Source organism: Falco rusticolus, chromosome 6 (genome assembly GCF_015220075.1).
Source record: "Falco rusticolus isolate bFalRus1 chromosome 6, bFalRus1.pri, whole genome shotgun sequence".
Taxonomy (NCBI): domain Eukaryota; kingdom Metazoa; phylum Chordata; class Aves; order Falconiformes; family Falconidae; genus Falco; species Falco rusticolus.
In genome coordinates, this window is record NC_051192.1 from 14736475 (window position 1) to 14750801 (window position 14327).

At 44.5% G+C, this 14327-nt stretch overlaps 1 protein-coding gene across 1 annotated transcript; it reads left to right on the plus strand.

Annotated features, from left to right (window-relative positions):
• The first annotated feature begins 4592 nt into the window (after positions 1-4592).
• On the plus strand, positions 4593-13261 carry LOC119150547 (opsin-5-like). The gene is made up of 4 exons (XM_037393135.1): positions 4593-4928; positions 8188-8481; positions 9088-9419; positions 10299-13261. The coding sequence occupies exons 1-4, from the start codon at positions 4856-4858 to the stop codon at positions 10644-10646; spliced, it is 1047 nt and encodes a 348-aa protein (XP_037249032.1). The 5' UTR covers positions 4593-4855; the 3' UTR covers positions 10647-13261.
• The last annotated feature ends 1066 nt before the right edge of the window (positions 13262-14327 follow it).

The following is a 14327-nucleotide window of genomic DNA, read 5'->3' on the forward strand; positions in this document are numbered from 1 at the left end:
AAGCACCCAAAAGGGACTGCCCAAGTAGACTGTTTGCAGTCCTCTACTCAGCCTGAAATCTCAGAGTCTTCACAGAAGAAAAGATCTGGACAGAGCAGCTGGAGATAAACTGGAATAGCAAAGCCGTTCTGCTTTTCTAAATGACACATGACTCTTTTTGAGAGACGTGAATTCTGTGCTGATAGGGACATAGATTCATAGCCCTCTCTAGATATCAGGAGATATCAATGATTGACAAATGATACCAAACCCAACTCAATATTCCTAGCTGAAAGAGCTCCAAACATTGAGACATCTTATCTCTGCAAATTGAACTACCATGTACTGGCAAACTGGTAATTCAGAATAACTCCCTTGTTCCTACAGATTAAGGATACTTCCCCCCCACACCCCACAAGTGGAAAGTAAGAATAAAGTTGAAGGATGTTCTACCTTGGTAGCATCAAGTAATTACTCAACCCATACCCTGCTTTACATCAACAATAGGAACTTGCTTTATATATATGTATATATTTACAACAAATATGTATATATGATTTCATGGTGAGTTCATTTTTCATTCAAAGTTTCATATAACCTTTCAGAAGTGAATACATAGCAACTTTATTCTTCCATCTCTCTAATTTAAAGAAGACTTTCTTAAACTGAAGCAAAATTTCACAAAACAATTCTAAATTACGGTCCCCAAAAATTGGGTCTGCCAAGATGTATAAACTTTGACCATGCTTTGTTTGTAAACAGATAATCTAGATTGATCTGACGTGCAGAAAGATAATGCTGGGTACAACTTGCTGTTGTTAAACGACATATGAATAATGCACTGGATTTGGGATCAGTCAGCTCTTCTGGTTTTAATCATTTATTTTCTTTTCTTCCATTTCGTAACCGAACTGTTGATGTAATCCTACCCCATGTGAATGCTAAGATCAGAGTTTCACAATAAATGAGATGCCATCTAAACCAGCATGAAATAGCCACACAGTGTAATCTAAGGTGCCCACAAAAATTGGAAGAGGATTAGGCTTCTGATGTAGTCAGTGGGGTCTCGAGGGAGTTATTAAATTCTCAGCAAAAGGTTTTAATCTTGCCTCTGGTTTCTCTTTGCTTGCCTGAAGAAATTCAATGCCTTATTTCAGTAGTGAGAGGATGGACCATGCAACAAGTGGGAAAGCAGGAGATCTGGCTTGGTTTGAGTGACATCAGGCTGCCTGAACTGAGCCTTCTGTCATGCTTTCACCAAGAAAGGACAAAAAGAAACATTAGGTAAGCTGATCACGTAGCACAGATCAGGAAACTTTCCAAAGGTTTTTCTTTATCAGCATTTTAAGCTTTGTCTGAGTGCTAACAATCCGTTAAAACAGTTACTTCCCATCTAATGACTGCACCTTGAGAATCTATTTCTTAGATAAATGTGTGTACCCAGGATAAGAACAAAACTCACGGGCAACATCTGTACTAGGGAACTAAACAGAGCCACTTTGTCTTCAAAACTGATGACCTTGCTGGGAATGGTTCTGGGCCAATTTTAGCTGACCTGAACCTTGGAATGACTTAGAAAAGTTGTAGCTGGCCCAGCCCAAAACAGTGCTGACAACTGTTCCATGAATTTAACAAGGTGAACAGTCGAATTCCAGAACCTTTGTGGTGCTGGCATTATTTAATTTACCAATATCATGGTTTTGTGTGCACTATATTGGTATAATTGTCAGAATGCAGCAATCTTCTGCTTCCTGTCACGGGAATTACTGTGTCTTTTGTGGACTCTAGCAGACAGTTCTTCCCAAATTGGGATCAAATGGTAAACTCTCTTTCTTGAAAAGACTACACTGATTTGATCAAGCTATTTAAGACTCACTCTCATTACTAGCCATGTTTTTGAGACACCATATCTCTCCTTTTTTAGCCTTTTCTTATAGAACAACTTCCTTTTATAATTAATATCATATATACTCTACCTTCCTAGACTAAACTGATACTTGCTTATACAGGCAAGCCTTGAGAAGCATTGCAACAACCAGCCACATTCAGTTGAATATCTGCTACCAAGGAACATTCAGGGAAGGACATCTGCACTGAACATCTAATGAGTAGATGCTTGATTTCTTGGGTTCGGTGGTATCTTTATTTGAAAACTGTATGAGACTTTGAATGAGACCACAAAGGGGCACTGGAATAAGTTGTCAGTGGAGGAGCTCCACCTGTGGTGGAGTCTCCATCCCTGGAGATATACAAACCCTCAGATACAGCCTTGCACAATCCTGTAGCTGATCCTTTTCTGAGCAGGAGGCTTGGACTAGATGAACTTCAGAGGTGCTTTCCAGCCTCAGTGATTCTGTAAGGACTTCATGTGCTCTTTTCATTGGATCAAGGTTTGGAACATTGGTCTCTTTTCACCCAGATAAGAGTCAAAGTCCCTTTTGCCTGTTTTTTCTTCCCCTCTACCCATAACTTGTGCTTTGCTAGCTGCCCAGTTTAAACAGCAGTCTCACAAACTTTTTGTCTTATCTGTTCAGATTTTTCAGGCCAGCAATTTCTGTCACTGAATCAGAATTTTATAAGCTCTGGGGAAGAACTGTTCCATCTCCTAGTACTTATCTATGCCATGAATACATGCAGACTCCTTTGTGCTTCTACTGACTTTGGAGTGACTTGGATGGGCTGGGGGAATTTTTCAGAAACACTTGAGCTGACTACACACAAGCCAGACCCAGTCAAGAAGTAGCTTAGCGCAGGGAAGTGGTTTCTGAGGATGGGAATCATTAGGTTGTAGCATCTCCTGAAATCTCCATTCTGATAATGGTATGAACTACAGTGTTTGTTCTCTGATGGAAAAATAGACATTCCCTTTCTGCTCTCCTCCTCTGTATCTTGCCTACATTTAGCTCCTAGCAGCGGGATTTGGGAACTAGAGCATTGTGTGGGCTAATGAAGCCACCTAACTCTTGGTAGTACTCAATCTCCTTTAAAAATAAGGTTTGTGTCTGTGTCAGCGTAACACCCAGCATGCTGCCAGTGGGGAATCCTGATGTGGGGCCATGGTCCCAGAGAAAGGGATTTTGTTTCTCTGAGGTGATAACTATACCCTGAGCAGCACCTCTGTGAGACTGATTCCCTTTGAAGCTGTAGCTAGTGGCCAATACTGAACCACCATTACCCCTGCAGAGGGATTATTTTTTTTTTTTTTAATGCCGTAGCTGTTCATTGCAAAATATATCAACTTTTGGAGCAAGGACTCCCTTCAGCACCACACTAGTCTGATACCATTTGGTTTTTCTCCCTCCAATCTTGTGACTTGAGTGTGGAGCGATCCAGCTTCAAGTCGAGAGGAAAGCATCTCCCTGTTATGTCATTCTCCTCATCTCAAAGCATCTATAACCTGCAGAATGAAGCCCTCTTACAAGAAAAACATGTACCTGAGTCTGTGAAACAGAGGAGGAAACTGATTTCTCCATTTCATAGAGGATGGCTAAGCTTTTAGGACAAAGTTGCCTTGAGAAGGCTGTGAGTGCTGCTGAGCCCTGTGCTGCATGTGTGTACTTGGTTGCTGAATTAAACTCCTCGAAGTCTTCAGTGCTGGGATCCCTGGTGTGTAAATCCCAGGCAGCTTCAGCAGGGAAAAAGCACAGAGGCATTCAGCAAAGCTGAGGTGGCAGCATACCTGTGCATGGCTAGAGTTGCTTTCTGGTGAAACTCAAAGCATTTAAAATCTCTCAGTTTCCTAGAGATTTCAGAATTTAGGCTGCTACTGCTATACTGAAGCACCTATATTCCACTTAGATTGCACACATGCTCTTGGGGATCTTAAAATTCCCTATGTCTGAACAGAGTAAAATAGGCCAAGCAGAGAATGATGCTAATGGAGCTTAGCATATCCAGGTACTGGAATTAAATAATGTAGTATATATCTGCTCTTCAATGTGCTGGCTGTGCTTCAGTGTGCCCAGGCTAAAAGTCAAGTTAATGGCATTGCAACTACAGAGCTGTAACTTGCATGCACCAAACCCAAACCCTGCATATGTAAATTGATAGATAAGCCTGGAACACGTATTTGGGGGCTGGAGCAAAATTTGGCATTGTTTATAAAGACCAAGAGAGCATTATGATGATTTTTAGGCTCAGGTATTGGATATGAGGTGTTGCTCTGGTTGCTTGCCAAGTAAAACACTGGTGTGTCACTGGAGTGAACTCAGAGCTTGGTTCTGCTGTGGTGCTCTGCAGCTGTGCACTCGGGGCTGAGCATCCTCTAGCGCAGCTCTGGAAGTCCTGCCTTCAGTGGTGTGACTGTGACCCCTCCGAAGCCCTGCAGCAAACAGCTTTCCTCTGACACTTCAACACAGCAATCCCCCACCCCAGCCTCGTATTCCCCATACTCAGCCATAACGCTGGGAGACAAAACTCCCAACGTTCCTTCCCCTGCCTGATCCCACAGCCTGGATTTATTTCCCAAGGCTGCTGATGGTTGAACGACGATTGTTTTTGCTCAGCGATGGCGGTCTGAGGGGATTTGCATTGTGAAGTTTCTTGACAAGGCAAGGAGCAGAGCGGTGTGAGAGGAGGGGGTGGGTGGAGAGATGCTCTGCCAGCCAGGCAGCCAGGCAGGCGGGATCGCTCTGGCAGTGGCTCTGCCTAGCTTTCACTCTGCCTCCCCAGGGAGGGAGCCTTTCCCTCACTCCAGGCTTCTCCCCTGCCACATGAGAGGGAGGGAGAGAGGAGAAAGCAGGAGGGTGCCTTCACACTGACAGCACCCAACTGCCCGGCTCACATCTGCAGCAGGCAAACCATGAGGAAGAGTCTCTTTGCCCCTACAGTCACTTCGCCTTTGATTTAAAACCTTCACCCACTTCCACAAAGGACAATGGAGGAGCAATACGTTTCCAAACTCCACCCCATAGTGGATTATGGAGCTGGGGTCTTTCTTCTGATCATAGGTGAGTTCTGCCTTCACAGCCTGCTTGTTTGCTTGAAGCCTAGGAGCAGGCACATGGGGGCTGCCCCATCCGTGCTGCGGTCAGCCAGAGGAAGCTGGAGGGAAATGACAGAAAATCGGTTTCCACACAGGATCCCCTCCTTAGTGCTTTTGAGTGCATTGAATGCCAGGATTAATCTTCACTCTCAGGTTTGCAATCTTTTGTTTCGATGCTGAAGACTTGCCAGCACAAGTTTGCGGCATCACGAGTGTTCGAAATAAGTTGTCTGCTGCTTATCCTGGCATATCAGCCCCGTGAACTGGGAGAGGAGGCAGCCCATCTCATAAGGCTGAGCAGGGCAGAGCAGCTTTGGTCAGACCCTTGGTGGGGGCAGGAGGTGTCATTATGCTTGAAGAGCAGCTGTGTCTCGGTAGGGTGAACTGGTATAAAATAGCAAGGGGTTTCCAAATAGCAGGTCTGGTTTTATAATGGCCTCTTTGCCCTGCTGAAGGCAGATTAACAGTGAAATACAAGTGGGGATATCTCCTTCTGCTTCACCATGGCTTTAGCCAAGTGTTTTCTTCCTTGTCTGTTTATTGCATGTACCCATGTGATTTGTTTACTACCATTATAGATTTGGAGAGGAGCGGAATTGGTTTAGGCTTGCAGTCCCACTGAATTTTGCTAAGATGCAAGTACCTTCCTCCCTTCAGCTCACTTGAAAACCCTGGTTGGGATGGATTTAAGAAAGACAGGTGTGTGTTTTTATGTGCTTCAGTAAAGAGGCTTTGAGCGGCAATGCTGGGCTTTAGCATTTCACATCTCACCCCTGTTCGTGCACACTTCCCTGCACTGCACTGTGCTGTCCCCTCAGTTGTACTGACAGCAGAGAGCACAACTCAGGGTGAGAAAAATCACTATCTGCAAAACAACAAAGGGTTTTTCTTCTAATCCAAGCCAGGGTGCCTGCTCCTTTCTCACACAAATGTAAATATGTAGATGCAGTTAGGTAATGGGATGGGGCAGCAACAAAGGGCTGGAGGCTGGAGGTCCCCCTGCAGCTATTGCTCTTGTGCCACCATGCTACAGTCTCACACTTCTAAAGGGCTTTTAGGCACCTAAACTTCAGGCATAGCTTCCAGCACTGGATCAAGAGCCCAGTGTGGCAGCCAGGCTCACTACATCATGTAGGGAGTCTCACAAGCATCCCATATACAAAGCAGTGAGCTTAACTGAAAACCATGTTGCATTTATCCATAGCTTTGCCACCTCACTGGGGGCTGCAGGAAGGCCTATTTGTCCCCTGAAAACATGTTTTCATTAGGAAGCAACAAGGCCAGGGCATGGGCTGCAACACTCCCCCCAGTCCTCTCTGCTATTTGATTACTAGCCCGCTCTTGCAGTTTTGTCCCACGCCAGCCAGCAGCCTCACAGGCAGTGGGACGGAGGGGAACAGCATCTGTCAGAGCAAAAGAGAGGGTGGACCTTGATGTCCACCTCTGATGGTAAAACTAAGAGCTGCTTCCCTACCCCTTGCCTAGTGGTTAGGGCTCTCAGAGAAGTGAACAAGGTTCATTTGCCTCCTGAAGCCTGAGGATGTTCCAGCCTGCGGCTGTCATTTGGCAGGAGAGTGCTCTTCTCACCAGGTTGCTGCCTGTCAGCAGGTGGTCCCACACCAAGCCACAGCAGGCATCTCTGTGCGAGCAGACACCTGCCTCTTGAGAGCTGAGGGGACTCTTCAGGCATATCCAGAGGTGCCAAGTGAATGTTGTCAGAAAGTGAATGAATGAGGGATGGGGGGTGTGTGTGTCTCAGATTTGTACCTCTGTTTCATTTAAGGCTTTCTCTTGACATCTCCTGCCTATTCTTGGATTTATGCCAATGTATTTATTCCGTTTTGTTGCATGTGCCTTGATTAATTCCCTCCGTGGGCACTTCATTATGTGGCATCTGTGAGCAAACGCAGCCTTTCTGCATTCACAGCGACAAGGGAACATGACAGAACGTTTTTTTCTGTTTTCCTATTTCACTTCTGACTTTTAGAGGACACCTTCTCAGGAAAACCTTTGATCAAAACGTAGCCCCAGCACAACGTTCACTTGAAAGAAAAGAGAAAATTAGTTGTTCGTCATATGTACTTTTGACACTGTTGTCATGAATGCTTTGAAGCCCTATGGCATATCTGAATAATGTATGTCCGACAGGTCCTTTTGCAAAGTGATCTCCAGTCTGTTGCATGCCTCTGGCTAAACAGTTTCTGTGGTCTGTCTCACTGCACTCAGAGACCACCAGAACAGTGTGGGTGCCTGAACTGCGACACACGATGATTCTCATCCGCTTGACCAGCAAGGACCATGAGCTGCCCGGCCAGCACATGTTGACTATCGAGGCAGCTCAGAGCCGGGAGGCTTGTGCTGGGGCTCCAGTGGAAGGTGCACTGCAAAGAGGGAAGGCTTTGGGAAGTGGAGGGCACCATATGAGAGGAGAGAACAAGCAGGCAGGACAGCTGGAGTTCTTCAGTAGGAGGAAGAAGTGAGGATATTACCAGGGAAAAATGAAGGTGCATAGGTCCATTTTACTTGATGGTGTGTTGTGCAAGATACTGTAAGAGTGGAGTGAATGGATGTGAGCTATTCACATGAGGTAGGAGCCACAGGGGAATAGGTGGGATATAGTGCATGGAGAGGGGTGTGTGACATGGAAGCGAAGAGTTATAGTGTGGTGATATGAAGGGGCAAGATATGGTCTGCTACTCATATGACAACATTTCCCCCAGTGGATAAGGCTGGTCAGCACTGCAGGAGGCTGTGAACAGAAATCTGAAGCGCTCTTTGCTCTAGCAGCTCCATAGTGAAATACCACCTGACTGGGAAATCCCTGTCTAGCAGGGAGGCAGGAACTGAAACCCAAGAGCTGGCTGAAGCAAAGCAGTGGATGCTGTGGTGAGGATGCTGAGCTGTGTAGCAGCTCTTAGAGATGCCATCTAGGTGGCATTTCCTATCTGCCACCCAAGAGAACAAGTTTCCTCACCATGAGCTGAAGAACATGGTTTCATAGCAGGGCATAGCAGGTGCACACCGGTGTCTTTTGAAAGCATCAGCACAGCAGTGTCTTGGCCTGGGAGGTGCTGAATTCTGGCTAGTCTCCCAGTCTGTCCTGTCTTCTAGACTTTAGTCTTAGGCTAATGACCATAATTTTTCACATCCTTTGTATAATCAATGGATTTCACAGGTGTGTTAACTATGTGATATTATTGTCTGTGCTGATTCTTCTCTTTCAGCCATCCTGACAATCCTTGGAAATTCAGCTGTCCTTGCTACAGCTGTGAAACGCTCTTCCCTCCTGAAGTCACCGGAGCTGCTTACAGTTAACTTGGCAGTAGCAGATATTGGAATGGCAATCAGCATGTATCCACTGGCCATTGCATCCGCCTGGAACCATGCTTGGCTGGGAGGAGATGCATCCTGCATATATTATGCTCTGATGGGTTTCCTTTTTGGTGTCTGCAGCATGATGACCCTATGTGCCATGGCTGTGATTCGATTCCTTGTTACCAATTCATCCAAATCTAACAGTAAGTAATTACATTTCTGGTAACCTTGTAGTGATGCATTTGGGCTATTGTGTTCCGAGACATACTTTGTGGAATGTGGCATGGAGCATCAGTTCAGTAACTGTAGGAATAAGCCTCTAATTTTAGTCCAATATGAAGCCCTTATACTCCTAGAAGGATCTGCTTAAATTTCTTATTAAACAACGAGAATTCTCACTTCTCAGTAACACCAAGTGAAACCGCCTCAGAGTGGAGAGCCCAAATGTTTTGCTGGACTAGACTGTCTTGTCTTCCTATTTGTGTGCAAGCAGACATACTGGAATTTGAGAGGAAGGAGTATTCTCCTGGTGTTCCTGGCCTGGAAGCACAGTACATTTGAGATCAACTTGATCTTGTAAAGCTCCCTGACTTGGTAAACTCAAGATCAGCACTGAGGGCTGCACTCAGGTCTCACCCAATCCATGGACTCTCTTTGTTATGTTTCTCAAGAAGACCAAGGCTTAGGGAACCGCAGCAGCAGCCCAGATATATCTATAGCCACCACTCTTCTGTTTGAGAAGAAGTTATAGCAAAAAAACCGTGGCTGAGATGAGATCCATATATGCTTGCTCTGTCTCTTTCTTGCAGGTAACAAAATCACCAAGAACACTGTTCGCATCTTGATTACTTTCATCTGGCTCTACTCCTTGCTCTGGGCCATTCTGCCCTTGGTAGGCTGGGGCTACTATGGCCCTGAGCCATTTGGCATCTCTTGTACAATAGCCTGGAGCAAGTTCCACAGCTCCTCCAATGGCTTTTCATTCATCCTGAGCATGTTCCTCCTGTGCACAGTCCTGCCTGCACTGACCATCGTTGCCTGTTACTTGGGAATCGCCTGGAAGGTTCATAAAGCATACCAAGAGATCCAGAATATTGACAGGATCCCTAATGCAGCTAAACTGGAGAAGAAGCTGACATTGGTGAGTTATCCCAGTGATAAGAAGAGTCTGCAGTAATCAGGAGCTTATGGAGAACTGGCTCTATTCATGCATGGCTCGTGATGACCCTTCATTGCTTTTGTCTAGTATTGGTGAAAGATGGAGATGTGGTTCCAGTCTCACCCATACTCTGCACCCCTCAGAGGAGCAGGGGGTTCCTGAAAACCTTGTCATGTCAGTAGCTTATAGCGATATAGTAAAATATTATCATTGCATATTATATGCTTATATTATGATCGATTATAATTGCATTGCATATTATACCAATAGCAATCTATCATAGCTACAATGCAGCTTTAACAATCTTTAGGCAGTTTGCATCCAAGACTTTCATGGACATATAGATTTCCAGTCATGCCAGAACAGCTGTCAAATCCTTTCATGTTGTAGCTGGGTTGAGGTCTTGTTCTATCATCCCAGCTATTTTTAATCAACTGAGTGGCTACTCTGAGCGAGAGCTACACAGAAATTCTGTATGGAAACAGAGTTTTTTAACATAAAATTTTTCAAATAAGCACTTTTCTTGTGGAAAAGCAGAATTGACCCAAGTGTTCCAGAGGCCAGCCTATTGCTAGGCTGTACTGTCAGGCTGGGCTGTCTCCATGACCTTTTGAAGCCAGTGTCAGGGAAGGAGATGAAAACAACAGCTGCATCATAAGAAACCCACAGTGTAGATCTACTAGGTGGGAATAAAAGCATGTATGCATTGCCCGGTGTTAGCTGTGCTCATGTCACAACATAGTAAGTGTACAGTTTCAGGTATTTCAGCTGGTTCAGGTGTGGTTTCATCTACACAGCACGCACCTAAGTATCAGATCCTGTCAGTGCAAGCCGAGGACTGAAGCCCTGTTTGCCTTTCAGATGGCCGTGCTCATCTCAGTCGGGTTCCTGAGCTCATGGACACCGTATGCAGCAGCCAGCTTCTGGTCCATATTTAACTCCAGCGGTTCCCTACAGCCCATTGTTACACTGCTGCCCTGTCTGTTTGCCAAATCGTCAACAGCGTATAACCCTTTTATTTACTACATCTTCAGCAAAACTTTCCGCTGTGAAATTAAACAATTGCAGCGTTGCTGTGGCTGGCGAGTTCATTTCTTCAGCACCGACAACTCTGCTGAAAATCCCGTGTCGATGATGTGGAGTGGGAGAGACAACGTACGTCTCTCTGCAGCTGCGAAGGTGGAGAACCAGGCTGCTGCAAGTCACTGAAATGCAGCGATAGTTTCACGACGTAGGGCGAAACTTGGCCTCACTCGTGGGTCCAAATGCGTAGGCACGCAGCACATGGGGTTGTCACTGCATATCTTATGTCAAATACAGAGGTTTAAGTATATATTTTTACGCAACTTTCAAATATTGTCTTTAAACAGAATAATAAAAAAACCACTATTTTTTCCCAAGAATTTCCACTTTAGAGGAAATAGATAGATCTATGTACTAAACATAAAAACATGTAAACTAAACTTATTTTCAGGGATACAGCTATAATTAAGAGAGGATTTATTATTTTAGGGGCTTTTTTTCTTATACTTTTGACTTCTTAATGCAATCTACCTGCACACTCTTGGCTCTGTCAGTGAACCAGCCATCAGAGGAAACGGCAGGTTGCACACAAGGTGTTACCAAACAAATACAGCTGAGAGTGTAGCTTTCCAGTAAGGCAGACAGAAAACCATATGGGTAGCATGAAATATTCACAGCCAGCAAAAGACAATAAAGGGGCTGCTACCAAAATATCTTCGAGATCTGCAGTTCCTTGCTCCACTGGGGGTATAGTTCCAACTCCTCTAAACACAGGCTCAAAAGGGAGTCACGCAGCCTTAGTCTGAAGCGGTCAGTGGGAATGCGGCAGTCGGCGAATGATGCCTCCTGCGTATTACAAATAGTGCAATGAGAAGTGAAGGAATTGCTTAGCAAAAGGAACTGTGAACTTACGCTGTCGCTTGCTGAGGTGTAACGGCTCTTCCACCGTGAAAGCTGTGGGAGCATTTGTTTTCTGGAGCACTCTGTCCAGCATGCCAAAAGACACCCCCAGGACAACCCGCCCGGCAGTAAGTAAGCCTGCAGATGCAGTCCCCACTCTCCTCGCTTCAGCGGCAGCTCCTGAGACACCGAGCTGCCCACGGGCTGGAGCACTGACAGCCGCAGCTGAGGACAGTTTACTGATTCACTTTAAGGCATACGTACTAACAGCATCCTGCTAGCCAGCTTTAACCAAATTTATTTGGAGGTGGAAATGATAAGCCTCTACACTTTACATCTCTATCTCTGTGATTTTAAAGGACATAAACATGTATCTTTAGGGTTTCAGATGCTGTACAAAATATGGCTCGATAACCGCAGCAGTTCTTGCTTCCCCTGCTTGCTCAGCTGACCGCATCTATCTTGCATTAGCTTTGGCGAAGGCAAGAAGACTAAGATCACAGGCAGATTTGGCAGAGATTTTCAAAACAATCTAAAACAATAGCAAACGGACTTTGAGTTCTTGAAAACTTCTACCATGCTCAAACCCTAATAATTAGTTTCATTTTATAAAGTACAGCTAAGGCCAAGAACAGGATTAGAAAACAGGCTTAAAAACTTCTGTGGCTATAAGAATTTCTGTTACTATGGCGTGTGAATTACAAGAGAACAAACAAAATGAGACATGCGCTGTAACATACACAAAGGCAAAAAATAATCACTAAGTTAGGAGACTTTTAGGAGCTTGTCTTCCCCAAACTCCTGCCACTGGCAGTGTCGCCGACTCTCATAAATATTCCACTAGATTAAACTAGGTTTATTTGTAAAAAGTTGTGAAAAAAACCTAAATTAAGTTGGCCTCCGCAGATGCTCCATGAGGAATGAGACTGTGCTCAGTCTTCTCTCCCAAATGCAATGAGATGAAGCATCCTCTGGGAAAGTCACCTCTGACAGGAAAATGGGAAAAGGGACGAGGAATATGGGGAGCAGGAGAAAACGCCAGTAACCAAGAGGGGAGCATATAAAAGCTGAAGGAAAATATATAGGGAGAAGAGGTGAGGCAGGGGAACGTTTTGCAAGCATGTATGTGGGGAGGGTGAGGACATGGCAAAGGGAAATGCAAAGGGGATGGTAATGTAAAACAATCGACCGGTCAGAGGAGCGGGTCACTGAGCGGAGAAAATATTACCATGCCAGAAAGGGACCTGTTATGCTCAATGTCAATTATCAGCATTTTTTTCATCTTTAAAAAATAACCTGATAGGAAAATGGAACTGTCTTTTAACAGTTTTTGCTTTCACTTGTTCAGTTGCTTGATGTTTAAATAAACAGTAAAATATATATTCCCATCTGCTAATTGCAGATTTGTGAATGGAACAATGACAGACACATCAGTCATGTAATGTAACGTGAGCTTCCTCTGTGAAAAACTGAGGAGCAGAACAGGTCCACATCCACTTGTAAATGCTTGGAAAGTGTATGTAATATGAAAAATATGCCACTCTACAATACAGGCAAAATCTCTGTAAAACCAAAAGATCTGTATATTGTTACTGTCTCGGTATAATGCTTTAGTAGCCTGATTTATTATCTGTTTATGTACTTCCTCTTTAAAAATCAAAGTCCAGGTGTTTGCCTCTACCAAATATGGCTCAAATTTCTTTTTTGTTTTTCAGACTCGGTGAGAAGCAAATCAAAACTTCCCCAGGACAAACTGAATTGTAGATGTTTTATATCATATACAGAAAATTTGAAAAGCAGGGCTGCCCTTGACCAAAGAACTAGGAAAGCAAATATAGCATTAACGTCAGGGGACTAGTTATTTTTCCTTAAGTTTTGTGAAGTTAATTTATGGTCAAATTATAGCTCTCATTTAATGGTATTTCCTACCGAGCCCCGGACTGTGCTGTCAACTGAGTGATCTTCTAAGACACCAAAGCAGAATGCAAGCACTTACCTCAGAAATGAATCTGGGCATCTTACACTGGCAATCACCAGCGCAGCCATCCAAATACAAACCCGTATTTAAGGTAAAAACTCCAACAGCGTCTGACCCACTCACACACTAGGAGTTACCTCACAAACCGTGGGTTTACAGCGCAGACATCCACATCTGAGTGAGCCACCTCCAGCTCCTTTCTGGCCATTGAGGATAAACGGAGCTCGCTACTCAGATGATGACATGCAAAGTTTGATTTGCATTAAAATAAATTGCAATTCAGTGCCTTGCTTTGAAAAACCTTCTAGGCAGTCTCTGCCTAGGCATAAGAATACAGAACTAGACCACTTCTGTTAAAAGTCAGTTTTCCCATCTGTAACATTACATGTGACTCACTTCAGAACAAGGATCAATTATTTCAGCAGTTATTTCTAGCAGTTAGAGCATAAGGTCAGTGCTGCAGACTTGCGTTCCACCCCATTGCTTCACCAGTGATACTGCGCAGTTCTGGGGAAAAGACTTAAAACTCTGCCTTGTGTTCTTCTCTTACCCAAGCAATAGAGACAGTCTTGCTGCTCATCACTGTAAAGCACCAACTGTTTGATGAACAGCTTAACCCAAGTGCAAAAGCACCAGTCCTGAGGGCTGGGGATTCACGAAAAATGAAAACCAGACTGCGACCCCCGTACAGAAATTTCCCCTCTCTAGGATCTGACTACTGTGCTCAGGAGGTTACTTTACAATTGAAAATCAAACGGGTGGCTTGTTTCGCAGTTAGGGCACCGGCATGGGCCTTGGTGCTACCCTCAAGTTCTTAAAAGTCCTTTATCAAGGCTTCTTTCATGAAAGACAATGCACCGCAGCAAGTGAAATTCATATCATACGTGTAAATTCGTATCTCCACAACTTCAGACCTTTGTCCTATCTTTATTCCTTGCATCTTTGCAAAACTTCCTTACAGATAAAAAAATGTATCTCCCATTTTGGAA

Coding starts and splice junctions, on each gene's coding strand:
- LOC119150547 (XM_037393135.1), top strand. CDS start 4,856: ATGGAGGAGCAATACGTTTCCAAACTCCACCCCATAGTGGATTATGGA. Junction 4,929..8,187: donor GGTCTTTCTTCTGATCATAG/GTGAGTTCTGCC, acceptor CTTCTCTTTCAG/CCATCCTGACAATCCTTGGA. Junction 8,482..9,087: donor CAATTCATCCAAATCTAACA/GTAAGTAATTAC, acceptor TCTTTCTTGCAG/GTAACAAAATCACCAAGAAC.